This window comes from Venustampulla echinocandica (genome assembly GCF_003357145.1).
Source record: "Venustampulla echinocandica strain BP 5553 chromosome Unknown scaffold_0, whole genome shotgun sequence".
In the NCBI taxonomy this organism is placed as follows: Eukaryota; Fungi; Ascomycota; class Leotiomycetes; order Helotiales; family Pleuroascaceae; genus Venustampulla; species Venustampulla echinocandica.
In genome coordinates, this window is record NW_022474205.1 from 1,444,562 (window position 1) to 1,463,750 (window position 19,189).

A 19,189-nucleotide genomic window follows, 5' to 3' on the forward strand; every position below is an offset into this window, starting at 1 on the left:
AGCTTGTGTCTGTCCTTGGGCAAGCTGAAGCAACGGGCATGAAATATGAGGTGCCTCTAGTGTAAGTGTAAGTGTACCTAAGTGCCTACTTACCAAGGTACCTTGTTATAGAGTACTGTATAGTGAAGTTTATACCTCTGTAGAGCTATCGAAAGTAGTTGCAGCTCATTCCGTCATGGTTTCGTGCTGGAAGATCCACTTGAAACAATCCCTGCGCGTCCTGGGAACATATGTGTCACGTGATGCATCACTGCCCTGCTCCACTGCGATCCGCACACGCGTTTCGCTCGAGGATCGCGTTGTGGAGTGGAGGAACGATATACGATGTACTTTTAGACAGACCACGTCCTCGAGCGCAACCACAATCACCTACGCCCACGCGCTGGCAAATCAATTACTCGTTCTTTTAAACCCACGGCGCCAGCCAGCGAGGGGAGCTGATTGCCAGGCGCACAATTAAACCCGTCGGAGCGCGTGCGCCCCTCCATCAACCCCCATCGCTGCGCGAACGCGTATAGCACAATATGGGGAAGCTTATCCGCCTCGAACTTTTCAGTAAGCTAGCCGCAGTCGCAGTCGCAGTCGCAGTCGCATTCGATTATAGAATATGTTGCTCATGATGATTTAGATTTCAAGTCCTATAAGGGCCACCATGTACTTCTCCTAGGCGATTCATACTTCACCTCCATTATCGGTCCTAATGGCTCTGGGAAGTCTAATTCGTATGCACACCTCTTCCTCTCTTCTAAGGAGACTGTCTTGCTAATTGGACCAACAGTATGGATGCTATCTCTTTTGTTCTTGGCATCAAATCATCCCACCTTCGTTCAACCCATCTCCGCGACCTTGTTTACCGTGGCCGAGTTTTGAAGACCTCGAAAATTAATGACGACGGATCCGCTGCCGCACCCGCTATAAATGGACACGCGAATGGCGATGCAGAGGGCGATGATGAGGAGTCGCAGTCGCAGAGGCCTGCCCGCAATGATCCGAAAAGCGCTTGGGTTATGGCGGTGTACGAGGATGACGCTGGTGATGAGCAGAAATGGAAACGCGCCATCACGAACCAGGGCGCGAGCGAATATCGCATCAATGACCGCGTTGTTACTGCCCAGCAGTACAACGAGGCCCTAGAATCGGAAAATATCCTCATTAAAGCCCGGAATTTCTTGGTCTTCCAGGGCGATGTTGAGCAGATTGCCTCGCAGTCGCCAAAGGATCTCACTCGACTCATTGAAATGGTTTCCGGCAGTCTAGAGTATAAGGCCGAATACGAGCGGTTGCAGGAAGAGGCAGAACAAGCGGCGGAGAACCAGAATTACAACCTTCACCGTCGGCGTGGTATCAACTCGGAGATAAAGCAATACCAGGAACAGAAGAAAGAAGCCGAAGCCTTTCAGAACAAGCAAGATGAGAGAGATGATGCTATTGTCCAACATATTCTCTGGAAACTGTATCATTTCCAGCGCGTAATGGAAGAATCTAGCGCGAGCATTGAGGAGCACCAGCAAAACTTGAAGGAGTTCCGCCGTGGACTAGAGAAATATGAGAAGCAACTAGAGGAGGCTAGGCAAGTATCATCCAAGGTGACAAGAGACGTCAGTAAAGTTGAGCGCAGTATTAAGAACAAGGAAAGGGATATTGAAGAGAAGGAGAATAGCTTGGTACCCATTGACGAAAAAGTGGAACTCACCACCAACCAAGTTGAGAAGCTCCGCCGGAGACTTGAGGGGCTGTCCAGAGAACGGGATGATAATCAGGCCAAAATCCAGGATTCCAAGAAACAGCTCGGTATTGTGGAGAAAGCGCAGAAACAATTCCAGGCCCAGTGGGAGGAAACATTGAAGAAGCAGGGCAGGCAGCTCAGCGAAGCTGATCTGAAGGAATATAATGTTCTCAGATCTCAAGTCGTTGCAAAGACCTCCAGCAACCAGTCCAAGTTGGACAATCTCGTACGCCAAATGAAGACCGACGAGGTCACGTTCAATAGTTTGAAAGGAAAAGTGGAGTCATTTGAAGTTTCAGTTCAAAAGCTACAAGGCGAAGTGAAGTCCATCGAAGAGCGAAAGGAGGCTACCAGGGCGACCGTGAAAGAAATTACGAAGGATATTGACACAAAGAAGAGAGAATTCAACAACATTCAATCCGAACGTGTCCGCGTAAATCAACTGCGTACAGAACTCGATGAAAAGCTTCAAGAGATTTTGAAGGCGCTCCATGAGGCCGATGCTGGTATGAGACAGAACGACAAGGAAGCACGAACACGGGAGATGGTCATATCCTTGAAGCGCATATTTCCTGGCGTTCGGGGCCGTATCGGAGAGCTTTGCAAGCCAAAGCAAAAGAAATTCGACGAAGCTGTCATTACGGCGCTTGGGCGAGACTTCGACTCGGTCATTGTGGATACAGAGAAAACCGGCACAGAATGTGTTCAGTACCTAAAGGACCAGCGCTTCTCGCCAATGACTTTCATTCCCCTCGATAATATCAAGGTTTCAGCCGTGGACTCGAGTTTGAAAAGCTTATCTAAGGCCCGCCTGACTATTGACACTATCGATTTCGATTCATCCCTTGAACGTGCCATGGCTTATGCTTGTGGAAGCTCGATTGTTTGTGATGATCTACCAACTGCCAAACAGATTTGCTACAAGAAAGGCATCCAAGTCAAAGCTGTCACTCTGGAGGGCTTCGTGATTCATAAGGCCGGTTTGATGACGGGTGGTCGGGGTCCAGAAAGGGGTAATAAGCGCAAATTTGAAGATCAAGACGTTGAAATTCTTAGGAAGCAACAGCAGAAACTACGAGACCAAATTGAAGCGTTGCCTAATGTCGGCCGCAGGGGCGCGGCTGAGGAGATTTTGCAGAACGACCTTACGGGGCTCGAGCAACGCCTATCGTACGCAAAGGGCGAATTAGCAGCTTTTGAGCAAAACCTGGCTAGCAGGAAGAAAGAGTTGAGCCACGAGAAGCGTCAGCTAGCTGAGATGAAGCCTAAGCACAAGGAGAAGGAAACCGAGCTTGCCCGAATCCAGGAAACTGTTCAGAAGTTTCAGGACGCTGTTTCGAAGGTTGAAGATGACATATTCTCCAAATTCTGCCAGCGACTGGGTTACTCTGACATTCGAAGTTATGAAGCACAACAAGGTAGTCTGGAGCAAGAAGCGGCTGAGAAGAAGAATGCCTTCGAGGTTCAGAAAAAGAGACTGGAGCAGAATCTTAATTGGGAGATGGCCAAATTTCAGGATATAGATACTCGGGTGAAGAAGATGGAGGCACAGATTGGCAGCTTCGAGGAAGACATACAAACGTACACCGCCGAGAAGACTGACCTCGAAGATGCGATTGATGTGGATAGAGCCCAGGTTACCGAGTTAGAAGACGACCTCCACAAGCAAAAGGAGAGGCTGGCTGCGAAAAATGAAAAGGTAAATCAGGCCCGAGCGGAGGTCCAGAGACGCACCAAAGAGATCGATAATCGTACCAAAGCTATTACGGCCTTGGAGACTGAGGTGCAGCGGAACAGTGCAGGTAGATATGCCCTGTTGCGACGTTGCAAGCTTGAGCAGATTACCATCCCCTTAACGGAACAGTCACGGAGGCTTGACACCCTCCCTGTTGAAGAGAACATTCTGCAGACGGATCCTGATGCAATGGATGTTGATGAATATGAGGATGATGAAGCTCCCCAAGATATGGCGAAGGACTACGGAATTGATGTCCAGTTTGAAAGTCTTGACGAGGAGCTCAAAACGGTAAGAAATCCTCTTCTCAGCAGGATAGACAATATATTGACAATGACTAGCCTGATGATGACACCGTCGAAGAGCAGCTGTTACAGAAGATAACAGACTTGAACTCGGAGCTTGAAAAACTCAACCCAAACATGCGCGCTATTGATCGCCTGGATGGCGTTGAGGCTCGTCTCAAATCCACAGAGAAAGATTTCGAGGATGCTCGACGCGCGGCCAAACAATCCCGCGATGCCTTCAACGATGTCAAAGAAAGGCGTTTTGAACTATTCAACAAGGCATTCTCGCACATCTCAGAGCAGATCTCCCACGTCTACAAGGATCTCACACGCTCTGCCGCATACCCTCTTGGCGGCCAAGCCTATCTTGACACCGAGGACGGCGATGCACCGTATCTTTCTGGCATCAAGTACCATGCCATGCCTCCTCTAAAGCGTTTCCGCGACATGGAACATCTCTCTGGTGGCGAGAAGACTATGGCTGCTCTTGCTCTTCTATTTGCTGTCCATTCATACCAACCTAGTCCTTTCTTCGTGCTGGACGAAGTTGATGCCGCGCTTGACAATGCCAATGTGGAGAAGATCAGGAATTACATCCGTGAGCATGCAGGGCCTGGGATGCAGTTCATCGTCATTAGTTTGAAGACGGGGTTGTTCCAAGGGAGTGAGAGTTTAGTCGGTGTGTTTAGGGACCAGGAGGCGAATAGCTCCAAAACTTTAACACTTGATGTAAGTTCATCCATATTGCTTCTATTGCAGGATATCTCCATACTAACTAATGTTATAGTTGCGGAAATACGTATGATTAAAACAGGTATTTTCATGCGCGAAGGGTTATGGTGGGCAATAGCTATAGTGTACATTTTTCTCGAGGATTGGGCTAAGGAAACACTTTTTTGCTGGCTTACTCTGTTTTACATGATGGCTAATGAGATGTCTTGCTTCGCATTCCTGTATATGAGCTTTGGTGAAAACAGGCAGGATATCCATGAATTATATGTTACGCTTTCGGACTTGAAAACGATACAAATCTTTATTTTCCCTAACAGATTCCTCTCCTCCCCGTATCACAGGTCATTCGGTTGCTGATTGGCAATGATTGCCAAGGAGTGATGTGAAAGCTTGTAGACTACGAGATGAAATATAACTAAGTAGGTCGACATCGAAAGGCATCCACAAAGCTCACAATTACATATACATTTTTTTATGCATTAGAAATAAACACTTAAACCTCCTATGGGGTATATGAACGCCGTCATAATATCCTTTCCACATCCCCCATATTTATACCTCGAAAACCAAAACGCCCCTTGACCAATCCCCCTAAACCTCTAGCTCTCACTGCTCTTCTTACTCCGCATATCCCAAGTCGTGCTCATAGGTTCACTACTAGCCGTCGTCTCATTACCCAGCCTACTCCGGCCGATAGATGCATCCCCAACGGACGTAGTGGTGACTATCACCTCGCCCTTGATGCTAATATTGCCCATGGAATATAGACGTTCAGTATTAACACTCTCCTGACTCTTCCTCGCAAACCCGATGCGGCTCTCGCTCTGGACTCCCTGCGACACTGCCATTCCCGGCTCCTGCAGGCTTCTGCCCATGAAAACAAATGTCCCTAGGCCAGTCTCTTCGCTGGGTGGAAGTTCAGCGAACACGATATCTGCCCTCGTGCTGGCGTATAATAAAACGTCCAGCCAGCCGTTACAAGCTATCATCGTTCCGGCCATGCAGAACCAGCCCAGCGAGACGGTGTGGCCGGCTAGGGCGTAGATACGTAGCGAGGCGAGAGGCGCCGTGCAGACGGTGTAGATGAGTGGGTACAGGATCATGAGGGGCGTTGCGCCGTGGACGGTTTGCTTGGAGATGTCGCCGGCTCGGCTTTTTGCGCGTAGCCAGATGTAGACGAATGTGTAGATGAGGATGGTGGAGAACATAGCTACGAAGATCCAGAAGTAGTGCAGCCAGAGGCGCTCTCTTCCATAGGCTTGGTTGATCCAGCACTGTGTAATTCAAATTGTCAGCTGCTGGATACTGACTGGGAATTAGAAGATTAGGAGAAGTTAAGTTTACCCAAGCGGCGGCTCGCACGTAGAAGTTCCTGCCGTGGATTATGGGCCCAATGGCAGCCATTGAATATATAAAAGTCCAGCAGCCGGCAATGGCGCAGTAGAATGCTTTCGTGGGCAATCTGTAATTCTTCACCACTGAGAAAAATGTATGCACTGCAATGGCGCAGATAAAGACGCTGCTCGCTAGATCACCGGTCGAGACGAACCAGCCTTGGGCAAAGCAGAGTGGCGTGCCGACGAGAATCGCATTATTCCGTAAGGCCCCAACGTTCAGCATAAAAGCACAGGCTTGCTGGATGTCGGCGAAGAGGAGGTGGTAGATGAGGAGGAGGAATTGGTTGGTGGGTGCTTTTACTCGCGAATAACGGTGCCATGAGATGAGGCGCCATGTTATATAGCAGAAGAGCGAGGTGGAGCAGAAGAAGGAGAGGAGTCCAAAGGTTGAGACCGCTACTAGGCCATGCGATAGAACATCTGGGAGGGGCGATAAGGTGCCAGACTCGGCATCAAGCGCCATGTTTATCGTGGCGTGAAGCTGGTGAAGCGAGAAAGGGATGGCGATGGCTTCATCGAGGAATGGCGTGACCTAGAGACCTAAGATGCCCGGAACGAGTTCCTTATATATGTTTGTTTGGAGAGAGTACAGAGGATATTCAGAAAGCATTCAAGAGATCGCCAGGCAAGAAAAAGCACAAAGTATTGGCCGAGAGCACCCGCTTGCCATAGGTACCAGGACTGGTACTAGGACGAGACAGTATACATACTTTTGAAGACGGATTGGAGTAGCGGGACATGGACATGGACATGGACATCGGAGTGTATAAATGCACAGTCCATAGAGGTCGCAGTGCAACGTTATCCTGGTCCAGAATCGACGACAAGCAGGCATAATAAGCAAAACAAGGGCCGAAGCGATTCCCGATCTGCACATGTTTGGGGCGCGCCTGGACTCCTGAGGGCCGTGGACTTGCACGGCGCGGGGAGACAACGACTGACAGCGAATAACGGACAACCAACAACGCGCATTGTGCTCGAGACGCGGGTGTTCCCAGCTCCTCCTCGAGGCTCGAGCACAATACGATGGCAGCTCCAATCGGCGAAGATCTAACCGAAACAAAACAAGGCAAGGCAAGGCAAATCAACACAAAACCCCGCATATTACTAGAGTGCGATTCATCATTTGATTCACATGATTTCACATCCCATTCAAAGTTTTGTTTGCGCTGTAGGTATCCTCTTGGGGACGACGGTTATGCACTGTTGGATGCTGGCTGGCGGGCTGGCGGGCTGGCTGGTGGGCGTTATGCGAGCTGAAGAGAAGAAAACGCCACGAGGCGATAGGGGCGATACACGGTTCGGCGTCGTTGGAAAGGATCAATGCAGAAATGGGCTATTATTACTGTCTAGCGTTACCGCCGTACGAGTAGGAGCGGAATCATAGTGCTTCATACGCTATTGTTATGGCTGTTAAGCCTTTGCAGGCGACATTGACTCCGGCTGTTTACTTGAGGCATGTTCTGGAGTTCTGCGACTCGTGAACCCGGCGCCCGGGAATCTCCGGTACGCATTTGTATGCGTATGCGTATGCGAGACACATATGCCAGGAGACGAGGGCGTGCTCAGTAGTTGACGTGCATTGTTGAAACCGCGGATCATGGAGTTCCACGTGGAATCTTGTGGATGGCTTGCATTTCTTGGGACTCGAGTACTCGAGTATGGCTGCCTACCTTAGCTATTTTTAGTCTCCTCTTGATACCGGAATGTGGCAATAGCCGTGCGGGCAATTGTTATATCACAGGCTAACCCGTTGGTTGTTTGTTATTTATTGTTTGCTGTCTGGGTGGTGGCCACCAACCGTGGGAGCCCGACGGAGACATACGGAGTAGGCGACGAGAATGACAAGCCCTTCTGTGTGGATCTTGTTTGGGTCTCTCAATATTTTCCGACTTACTTTTCAGTGTCAAAACAGTCTCTTCTACTTCTGTCTCTGAAACCATATATCTTGTTAGGGCTGATCAACTGACCTACCAGTCTATTGTTCCTAACAATGGTGCCCTCTCCCCTTCTTCATTCCCTGCCTCCCTCTCTGAGTCAGGAGATGCTTCTCCACGGTTCTTGGTTACGTACGCATATACCCATGTAGGATAATACAAGCCTCTGATTCACACCAATCTGTTAGCCAGTAAAATATTTTCCATCTATTAAAATCTGGGATGCCGGTAAGATATGGAGTAAACCTACAGAAGTATAACTGCACTAACACTAGCCCTAGCAATCATACTACTCTTGGGCAGTCGACCCCGAGGAGGCAGAAGAATGATGTCGAGTAGCACCCATAACCAAAAGCTGGTTGCTAGCCCAGACTTCGCGCTCTCAAGATAAAACGTAATCAATTTCGTGGTCGCCGAATACCGCTGGACAATGATAATGAAGAGTACCGCCGCCGCCATGAAGCTGAAGAATAGCGCCTTTCTGTTCCACGTGCAACATTAGCAATCTAGATTATGAAAACGGTTAGGATATGGAGAACCAACACGAATCTGTAATCGTTGTGATAGCCAGAGATGAGTAGTTCCGAATATGCCCTGTCTCCATTTACGAGCATAATTGGTAGTGCCACTACTGCTTGGAAAAGACATGCGGTCCGGAACACTTGTTGGCCCAATGGGGAAGCCATGATGAATCTCGATGGAGGAGTTTTATTTACTGAAGATTAATGTACGGATTTAAAAGGAAGGACGAGGCAGATAATGTAGCTTAAGAGAATAAACCATCACGTAAATCCAGCGGTGGCAGCCTAATGGGAGCATGCGCAAGGCTTACTGCGCGGGGTTGAAACTGGCATAGCCACAGATAAACTCATGGGTTAAATTAATACACTTGTTTGCAGGCAGTTTGAAAAATGAAGGCACTCGAATTAGCTGATGAAACAGAACCACATAAACCGAGGAATATCCAAGCTACCAACCCAACTCAAAGACCGACGGTTAATATCGTAGTCACGTGTGTGACATGTGACACGTGACATCCTGACCTCGACAGGCCTGGTTTGATAATGTTGACTGCAATTTTATGCCCAAGTAAATTAAATTAACACAGTAAGATGCATTGAATAATAGAATCTGCGGACTGAGCTATGTATCTCCTGCAAGTGTGAGGGTCATAACAGACCGAGTCTTCGAAAGGGAAATGGATAGCGACAACGGATGGGGCGATACGAAGTAACATAGGTATGTACCCAGGCAGGTACCTAGATCTGGACGTTCGCCCAAAGACTTGTGGCCCTTCTCACTCGCACTTGCGCGTGTCTAGGACAGCATTAAACTTGAGGATTTTCAAAGGCTGTTCTTGCAGGATAATACCTTGGCAGTTGATGTAAAGTATTTGGACTTTTAACAATAGAAACTGCAGATCGGATGGCGAAACCAAGCCAGCCAGCCCAGCCCGAATCACGTGCCACCTACGTCAGGCTGATGGGAGATTCGTGCGCTGCGATTGGAAGTTGAGAAAACAACCCCGCAGAACCGAGAGCACGATAAAGATTGCGAACGGCATTCCGAATTTTCATTATTATAACCAACATCCTCCGCCGCCCCGAAGAACAGGAGACCAGAAGATCCTGCTTTTTGCATCGATAGGGTTTATAAGCCCCCTCGCGACGATCCTCGATCCCCGACTCGTACTAGACAGCCGTCAGAGGTACGGTCCTCGAGTGCTCCTACGTAAGTACCGCCTGAAATCTTTTGGGTCGCTAAAGTTAGCGTCACAAGCCTTAAAATTCCCCCACCTGTATTTGCCCCCCTCGAACTTCGCATCCTCGACCCTATTCTGCAGCGGAGGAATCGTTGTTTTGACATTTCAAATAGCCACAACGCAAAACAGCAAACATGGTTTCCGCATCCAAAGCCGCGCGCGACGCCAAAAGAGCCGCAGAGGGCAAGCTTCCCAAGAAGACGGTCGCCTCGAGATCCAAGGCGGGGTCAAAGACTGCTTCAGGCGCCTCTTCAGTCGCCGGCGACGATACGCCGCCTCTGGTCGATGCCGATGCCGCAACCTCCTCGAAGAACATGGCGGAGGTGAAGAGACTGGCGGAACAGATGGACAAGCACGGTCTCTCCGATCGTGTCACCACCGGCGTTCTCAGCTCCCTCAAGCAAAGTCGAGATGTCAAGATGACATCCATCTCGCTGGTCTTCCACGGTCGGGTCCTCATCACCGATACTACTCTCGAACTTACCTACGGTAAGAGGTATGGTCTCCTCGGAGAGAACGGCTGTGGCAAGTCGACATTTTTGAAGTCTCTCGCCAAGCGCGAATTTCCCATCCCAGACCACATCGACATATACTTGCTCAATGAGGGTGCCCCACCTAGTGAGTTGGGCGCGCTGGAATGGGTTGTGAGGGAAGCAGAAAACGAGATGGACAGACTCGACAAGCAAGCGGAGCAAATTCTGGAAGATGATGGACCTGAGAGCCCGGTTCTCATGGATCTTTATGAGGTAGGTGTTGCCACTACCCATACCCTCTGCACAATGCTAACACGAAGCAGCGTATGGAAACCATGGATCCGTCCACCTTTGCAACGCGCGCATCTCTCATTCTCACCGGTCTTGGGTTCAACAAAAAGACCATCACAAAGAAAACGAAAGATATGTCCGGTGGGTGGCGTATGCGTGTGGCCTTGGCCAAGGCTCTCTTTGTCAAGCCTTCCCTTCTCTTACTCGATGACCCGACGGCACATTTGGATCTCGAGGCATGTGTGTGGCTCGAGGAATACCTGAAGAAATGGGACCGCACCTTGGTTCTTGTTTCCCACAGTATGGATTTCCTGAACGGCGTCTGCACGACCATGATCGATATGAGAGATAGAAAGCTCATGTACTATGGTGGTAACTACGATTCATACTCGAAGACGCGAAATGAGCAGGAGACCAACCAAATGAAGGCCTACCATAAACAACAAGACGAAATTGTTCACATCAAGAAATTCATCGCGTCGGCCGGTACCTACGCCAACTTGGTCAGGCAGGCCAAGTCCCGACAGAAGATTTTGGACAAGATGGAGGCAGATGGTTTCATCCAGCCCGTCGCCCACGATCGTGTCTTCACGTTCCGATTCGCGGACGTTGAAAAACTTCCCCCCCCAGTGCTGTCATTCGACGATGTCACCTTCTCCTACTCTGGTGATCCAAAGGACGATCTCTACCGCCATCTGGATCTTGGTGTGGATATGGACTCTCGAACAGCCCTGGTCGGGCCTAACGGTGTTGGAAAGTCAACTCTACTGAAGCTCATGACAGGCAAGCTTTCACCCACAGGGGGTGTCGTCTCGCGCCACACTCACTTGAAGATGGGCGTGTACAGTCAACATTCCGCCGAGCAGCTAGACCTCACCAAGTCCGCTCTCGACTTCGTCCGAGACAAGTATTCCGACAAGAGTCAGGATTACCAGTACTGGAGACAGCAGCTCGGAAAGTATGGCCTCAGCGGCGAGTCTCAAACGGCCTTGATGGGCACCTTATCCGAGGGCCAGAAATCCCGTATCGTGTTCGCTCTTTTGGCTATTGACGGGCCCAATATGCTTCTGTTGGATGAGCCTACCAACGGCTTGGATATCCCGACGATCGACAGTTTGGCGGATGCCATCAATGCGTTCACTGGCGGTGTTGTTGTTGTTTCTCACGATTTCAGGTATGCTGCGCCCTAATCCCGATGATTAGTATCACTCTTACTAACCGAACTCTAGATTGCTCGATAAGATTGCAAAGGATATCATGGTGTGCGAGCACCAGTCCATCCACCGATGGGATGGCACTATTGGGGAGTATAAGAACCACCTGAGGAAGAAGATGGTGGCGGCAGGTGCAGTCTAGATACAGTACCAAGCTGGAAGGAACCAAAAGTTGAATTGCATTCTGGGCCGGGCACGTGGTGCAATATGCCAGCATATATACTCCGTACATTGACTTCTCCGCGAGAAAACCTCGCGGGGAGGGTCGAGGGCATTGGCAAGAACACCTTGCTGGATGCTTAGGGTGGTGGGATAGAATGCTTGTGATTTTAGAGGCGTGTCATTAATTGATTTTGTCGATATTGAATGATAGGGCTTTCAGGCAGATAATAATTAATTTGCAGAGATGCGTGATTGTGATTGTGATGGTGGTAGTGGCCACTGTCTGTTGGTGGTGTTTGGTGGAGTGTTGAGGCGGGTTGGGCGCTGCCCACTGCATCCGTACTCCACGGTCCCTGATGTACTGAGGAATACAAAAGGGGGCGCTCAAACAGATCAATCCCAATGCTGACGGGCACACTTTGTTGGACGCTCCTCGGGTGGCGAAGCACGAGAAGCGGAAAATTGGAGATCTTACGAAGTAGATGAAAATTGGCGCTATGGTTTATATTGGCTGGTTGGCGCCTTACCGCTTTCGGCAAAGCCAAACGTTGTAACTCATTGAGCTAAGTAAGTACATTGCTAGTGCATAGGGAGGGAGGAAGGGAATTAGGGCAAAAAGCATTTATATTATATTTATTAATATTAAGGGAGATCATAGAGGGCAGAGAGTAGAGGAGAGAATAGTCTGGTAGTAGGAGATAAATAAAAATAGTAGTTGTTTCGGTGGTCCAAGTACAGGTGCAGGTGCAGGTACAGGTACAAGTACTAAGTGACGGAGTACGGTATCGAAGGGGCATAATGTCAATCTGGAGATGCAAAACAGTAGAACGTGGCCTTTTGGCCCTTTGGCTGTGCTGACTGTCGAGCAACAAATATGTATGATCATCTTCCCTATGCACCTGCGAATAATAACATATCTCCTCTACCTAGGTACCTAGTCTACAGCTGTGTAATAAGTGAGTGCGTAGTAATGAACATCCACAAAGCAATGTACTTTACCAGGTACCTACCATATGTACTGTACATGTACCTGCTACACGCGCGTTGTATGCACCCGGCAGCCGCATTCCCCGTACCCGGTACCTTGCACCCAGCACCGCATCGCTCGACTATTATTACATCTTCTCGCCGTTCTTTGACTTTTTCGACATCGCCAGAGTCTCCGGCCCGCCGCCGCTGCGCGCAATCCAGATTCCCCTTCCCCCCCCAAAAGCGCGCGCGCACGACACACAAAGACTTTCCTTCTCCCCGTCCTGCCCGCCGACTCGCGTTCCTCCCATCTCCCCATTTCTTATTCTCCCCATTCTCCCTATTTCTATTTCGATTTCTCCTAGACTTCCCCCAACAACACCCAGAAATATATCCCATCAACAACATCATCATCATCACCAACAACCCCCAACACCCACCCATCCTACCACATCGCGGGTTTCTCACGCCCCCAAAAGTCAAATAGTAAAAACCCTAGTTCTGCCACCCGCCCTGCGTACTGCCAGCAAAACAAAGCAAAGCAAAGCAAACCTCCCTCCCCCGCCCAAACAACTATACTATACTGCCGGCCCTTTCTATGGAGCGGTGATCCCATCCACGCAAGGCATCCCGTCGCCTTCGGAAGCTGAAGTTGAAGTTGCAGTTGCAAGTTGCAGTGGTAGGGAACCGGGCGCGGTGAATGGACTCAATGTACCACTCCACGGTGATGCAACGGCCGCACGAGGACGAGGATGACGGTGGTCGGCGCGAGAGAGAGAGGTTGAACATCAACGGGGCGAGTAGCTCAAGCTCAAACAGTCGCCCCTACGACGCCGCTCGCTCTCCAACCCAAACCCAAACCCACGCTGATCATCAATCGCAATCCCAATCTCACTCGCAACCTCCATCGCGTTCTTCCTTCTCCCCAACCAACGGCACCCACCCGCGGCCTCAATTCGCGAACAATTCATACCATCCGCCAACGCCTGCTCCTGCTCCTGCTCCTGCTCCTCTGCAGATGCCGATGTCGATGCCAGGCGCTTCTCACATCCCTGGCCATCCTACTTCGCCCATGCCCTTGGCCTCGACGACGCCATCAGCGACATATCACAACGATTATCAGCCCCAAGCCCAAACCCAACCCGCCGCACGCGACAAACCCGTCAGTAACTATTACGATCCGACTTCGGATTCGGGCGAGAGACGGCCTTCGGAGGGCAACGTCCAGGCCCAGACACCCCAGGTAAGAAAATGATTCTCAGAGCTCAGGCATATTCCGATGTGTTAAATTCTAACCCGGACTTTCCAGAACCGAGACCCATACACCTTCCCACCGCCCTCGGCGGATGCACCGAAATACTATAACGGGTCACATACATCGCCGGTATCCAGCACCTTCCCACCGCCATCACCCATCTCGCATTCCCATCCCCAAGGTCGGCCAGTATCCCAATCGCCGAGCGCGGCCGCGATGGCCTCACCAGTCGCAAGGCAGAATGGAGTGGCTATGGCAGGGCCGTCGCTGAAGCAAGAGCCAGCTGTCCCTACAACGGTTCGCGTCTCTCACCCCAGACCTCCCAAAATTTCCCACTTACGAGGTTCGCAGACTCCCAGTAGAACAGCAGATCCAATGTCATTCTCGAGTATTCTCTCGAGTGCCGAACCTCCCCCTAAGCCCACCCTGACCCCTACCGTCACGAAAGGTCGAAAGCCATCAAAACAACCATTGCCTCCACCTCCTGCCCCAGAATCGATGTCGCGAGAGAGCTCTCAGCAGTCAACGGCCCCTCCGGCACCCACCCCTATCGCGTCTCGAATACCCGCAAAGCGAAAGGCCAACGGCGAAGCCAAGAAAAATTCTCCAAAGCCTAAAGTATTGAAGGAGCAAGAAAAGGAGATAGCTGCTCTGGCGGCCCAGCTTGATGCAGAGGCTAGTGATGCCGATATGCCTGATTATGAGGTGGACAAGAAGCTCTTCCAAGCACGGGGCCTAAAACGGAAGCTTGACGTGGAAAAGGCCGAGCTGGGTAAAGTCAAACAGCGGCGGAGGAATTTCACGCAAGCGATGGCCGGCAAGCTTACTCGACATGCGCTTTTGGGCGAGCAGCGATACAGAGATATCCACGCCGATGCGGCCGTTACAGCTGTACAGGAGAAAGAAGTTCAGGCCGAGAAGGAGCGGAAGAAGGACATGCAGAGGAAGCGTCGCCGGGAAAAGACCATTACCACCAACATGGAGCAGAAGCAGCTGGCACTGGCAAAGGCCCAGGAAGCGCGGGATGAAGAAGAGAGACAGAAGTTCATCCGCGAGGCGCTGAGAGCTGAGAAGAAGGCTCAACAGACCAAGCTCATTCTCCAAAGGGGTGACAAGCGACTAGACATGAAAGCTGGCTCGCCCCTCGAGCCCAACCTATCTGGTGGCATGATGTCTACATTCCCAACTGCAGACGCCGAAGCCCAACCGCCGAAAACGAAGTCGAAGCGCGGTGGTGCTCGATTACGAAAATCCAAAGAACAGAAGCAAGCCGAGAAGGATTCCGCTGAAGCTGCCCAGGCTGCTATCGACGCTGGGGAAGAGCCTCCACCACCTCCCCCAGTAAAAGACGAGCCTCCAACCAAGATCAGACTCAAGGTTAAAGAACCAAAGGAACCTAAAGAGGAGCCCCCTGCCTTTGAGCCTTACGTTTCAAAGGGCTATAACCAAATATATGATCAGATATGGCGGGATCTTGCTCGGAAAGACGTCAACAAAGTCTACAAACTCGCAGCAGAATCCTATGCCACAAGAGTATCGAATTTGAAGAAGACTGCTATCCTGGCCTCGAAAGAAGCCAAGCGTTGGCAACTCCGAACAAATAAGGGCACCAAGGACCTCCAGGCTAGAGCAAAGCGTGTCATGCGTGAGATGATGTCGTTCTGGAAAAGGAACGAACGTGAAGAACGCGACCTTCGACGAGCAGCTGAGAAGCAGGAGATCGAGAATGCCAAGAAAGCAGAGGCTGATCGAGAAGCCAATAGGCAGAAGAGGAAACTCAACTTTCTTATCTCTCAGACCGAGCTATACTCCCATTTCATTGGAAAGAAGATCAAAACGGATGAGGTCGAACGGTCAACGGATCATCCCGATGTCGCTGCCGCTGCTGGAGCTACGCCTGGACACCCGAAAGGGCCGACTATCGATGTTTCCCATGGCACCGTGGGTGCCAAGGTCACTAATTTTGAGGATCTGGATTTCGACGCCGAGGACGAATCTGCTCTGACAGCTGCTGCAATGGCCAATGCCCAGAACGCCATCCAAGAGGCCCAAAACAAGGCCAGAGCATTCAACAAACAAGATGAGGGCCCGGATATGGACGAGGAAGGCGAGATGAATTTCCAAAACCCTGCAGGGATGGGCGATGTTGATATCGAACAACCCAAGATGCTTCAGGCCCAACTCAAAGAGTACCAACTCAAGGGTCTCAATTGGCTGGTCAACTTGTACGAGCAGGGCATCAACGGTATTTTGGCCGATGAGATGGGCTTGGGTAAGACTGTTCAGTCTATCTCGGTCATGGCCTATCTTGCGGAAAAGCACGGGATCTGGGGGCCTTTCCTCGTGGTTGCACCAGCTTCGACCCTTCACAATTGGCAACAAGAGATTGCTAAATTCGTCCCAACTCTCAAGGTCTTGCCTTATTGGGGCACAGCTGCGGATCGAAAAGTTCTGCGAAAATTTTGGGATAGAAAGCACATCACGTACACGCAAGATGCTCCTTTCCATGTCCTGGTCACATCATACCAACTCGTCGTCTCTGATGTCAACTACTTCCAGAAGATGAAGTGGCAGTATATGATTCTTGACGAGGCACAGGCAATCAAGAGCTCCCAAAGTTCGAGATGGAAGAGTTTACTTGGGTTCCACTGCCGCAATCGTCTGTTGCTTACCGGTACCCCGATTCAAAACAATATGCAAGAGCTGTGGGCCCTCCTTCATTTCATCATGCCAAGTTTGTTCGACTCTCATGATGAGTTCAGCGAGTGGTTCTCCAAGGATATCGAAAGTCATGCTCAGAGTAACACGAAACTCAATGAAGATCAACTCAAGCGGCTACACATGATCCTGAAGCCGTTTATGCTTCGTCGTGTCAAGAAGCATGTTCAAAAGGAGCTTGGTGATAAGATCGAGCTTGATATCTTCTGCGACCTGACTTATCGTCAACGGGCCTATTACACGAACCTCCGTAACCAGATTAGTATTATGGATCTTATCGAGAAGGCGACCGTTGGAGACGATAATGACACCGGCACGCTCATGAATTTGGTCATGCAATTCCGCAAAGTCTGCAATCATCCTGACCTTTTCCAGAGGGCTGAAACTACGTCGCCCTTCTCTTTTGGCTATTTTGCCGAGACGGCATCCTTCATGCGCGAGGGCCCTAATATTAATGTGGGCTACTCGACCAGGAACCTGATTGAGTATTGTTTGCCAAAGTTGATCTGGAGAGAAGGTGGTAGACTCGATTTGCCTGGAGACGACAATGAGAAGGCAGGCTTCAATAGCCGATATCTGGAACAATTGATGAATGTCTGGAACCCCGAAAATATTCTCGAGAATGCAGACGGGAACGGTGCTTTCTCTTGGCTGAAGTTTTCGGATACATCTGCAAAGGAAGTGTCCGCGGCGGGCCGCAAAAGCGTCTTTAATCGTGCTGTAGAACTTGCCCAAAAACCCCGTCGACTTGACACCTTGAATGTCATTTATGACGAGGAGGAGGAGAAGAACTTTACCCCGTCCCATGCCATGCTTCGCATTGTCGATCGCCAAGAGCGCAAGGCGCTTGCTGAGGTCACAAATGAGGGCTACCTCAATAAGCTTTTCAATGTTGCCAAGACTTCCTGGGCGAACTCTGGAGTTGGCCGACTTGAGCAATGTGGTCGACCTGCGGCTTCTGCACCTCCAATCGAGGTCTTTTGCTCCAGTCCGGGGGCTATCATTGAGAAGGAAAATCTCATGTTCAACATGCCTGTGCGAAGAGCGCTCTACGGTCCTTCGCCTGTAGAGGAGAAGGCTTTGGTCACGGCGAAGATACCGCCAACCTTCTATCCACCCACCAAGATGCTCCCAGCGCCGACCTCCGAGAAGCAACGCTTCACCAATATTCTTGTGCCTTCGATGCGACGCTTCGTCACTGATTCCGGCAAACTGGCTAAGCTTGATGAACTTCTGTTCAAACTTAAGGAAGGTGGTCACCGAGTATTGCTCTATTTCCAAATGACGCGCATGATCGACTTGATGGAAGAGTATCTCACATACCGCAACTACAAATATCTCCGTCTCGACGGTTCTACTAAGCTGGAAGATCGAAGAGATACGGTCCATGATTTCCAGACTAGACCTGAGATTTTCATATTCCTGCTGAGTACGAGAGCTGGAGGTTTGGGAATCAACTTGACCAGTGCAGACACTGTCATCTTCTACGACTCCGACTGGAATCCAACCATTGATTCTCAGGCTATGGACAGAGCCCATCGTCTCGGACAAACCAGGCAGGTTACTGTGTACCGTATGATTACTCGCGGTACAATCGAAGAGCGTATCAGGAAGCGTGCCCTCCAGAAGGAAGAGGTGCAAAAGGTTGTTATGACCGGTGGTGCTGGTGTCGACTTCAACACGAGGAGCAAGGAGAACCGTACCAAGGATATCGCCATGTGGCTCGTCGATGATGACGAGGCTGCTGAGATTGAACGAAAAGAGGCCGAACTCGCTGCTCAAGAGGCTAAGGAGCCAGTAGTTGGCAAGAAAGGCAAAGGCAGAAAGCGTAAGGCAGAAACCGGAGGGAGCTTAGAGGATTTGTATCATGAAGGTATGTTAAACTCTTCCTGTTTTGGATCATCTGAACGTTTGCTAATACAACTCTACAGGGGAAGGTCATTTTGACGACGGTTCCAATAGACCATCCGGAGCTGCGACTCCTATCCCAGGGTCAGGCGACGCCGCTTTGGGAGCTAAGGGAAAGAAGCCCCGTAAAGCTGGCGGAAAGAAAGCCAAGACAGCGAAGCAAAGACTCGCGATGGCCGATGGGGATGTGGACATGGGCTAATTTTTTTTCATTGATATATCGCGCAGATTCTTTTTGGAGCGATTGTTAGAGATGCATTGAAGGGAAAAAGCATAGTTACATCGTGGGCTAGGTCTGAAGCAAGGTGTGGAATTCAAGAGCATTAGAGATTTAAGGGAAACATAGGACATTGTATTATACTTATAGGGGGGTTTTGCTTTGCTTTCCACCGCCAGGATGTGCGCAACCGCATGAAGAAGCGGAGAAGAAACCGTGGGGATGGTTATCTTTGTGTTACTATTATCTAGAATAGGGGATGAGGAGCTCACGTTTGCAGCCGGGGCGTTATAACTTTTATTACGATATAGGGCAACTCAACCTCCTGCTGAGGCCATTCAATTAATGGCAATATTTGTATTACTTTTAAAGGACTTGAAATGAGTACAAATTCTTCGCAGGTGAT

General features: G+C 50.2%; 4 protein-coding genes across 4 annotated transcripts; 3 read left to right on the plus strand and 1 right to left on the minus strand.

Annotated features, from left to right (window-relative positions):
• Positions 1-524: 524 nt before the first annotated feature.
• BP5553_00452 (Structural maintenance of chromosomes protein) lies at positions 525-4,553 on the plus strand (the record flags this gene model as incomplete). The annotated part of the gene is made up of 5 exons (XM_032009075.1): positions 525-555; positions 629-722; positions 779-3,752; positions 3,803-4,477; positions 4,536-4,553. 5 exons carry the CDS (start codon positions 525-527, stop codon positions 4,551-4,553), a joined length of 3,792 nt encoding a protein of 1,263 aa, XP_031873129.1.
• A 526-nt stretch (positions 4,554-5,079) lies between these two features.
• Positions 5,080-6,340, minus strand: BP5553_00453 (Family A G protein-coupled receptor-like protein; the record flags this gene model as incomplete). The annotated part of the gene is made up of 2 exons (XM_032009076.1): positions 5,080-5,754; positions 5,825-6,340. The coding sequence occupies 2 exons, from the start codon at positions 6,338-6,340 to the stop codon at positions 5,080-5,082; spliced, it is 1,191 nt and encodes a 396-aa protein (XP_031873130.1).
• A 3,370-nt stretch (positions 6,341-9,710) lies between these two features.
• Positions 9,711-11,696, plus strand: BP5553_00454 (putative ABC transporter ATP-binding protein ARB1; the record flags this gene model as incomplete). The annotated part of the gene is made up of 3 exons (XM_032009077.1): positions 9,711-10,322; positions 10,373-11,514; positions 11,570-11,696. The coding sequence occupies 3 exons, from the start codon at positions 9,711-9,713 to the stop codon at positions 11,694-11,696; spliced, it is 1,881 nt and encodes a 626-aa protein (XP_031873131.1).
• A 1,698-nt stretch (positions 11,697-13,394) lies between these two features.
• Positions 13,395-18,768, plus strand: BP5553_00455 (p-loop containing nucleoside triphosphate hydrolase; the record flags this gene model as incomplete). Its single annotated transcript, XM_032009078.1, has 3 exons — positions 13,395-13,928; positions 13,995-18,531; positions 18,590-18,768. 3 exons carry the CDS (start codon positions 13,395-13,397, stop codon positions 18,766-18,768), a joined length of 5,250 nt encoding a protein of 1,749 aa, XP_031873132.1.
• Between the last annotated feature and the right edge of the window lie 421 nt (positions 18,769-19,189).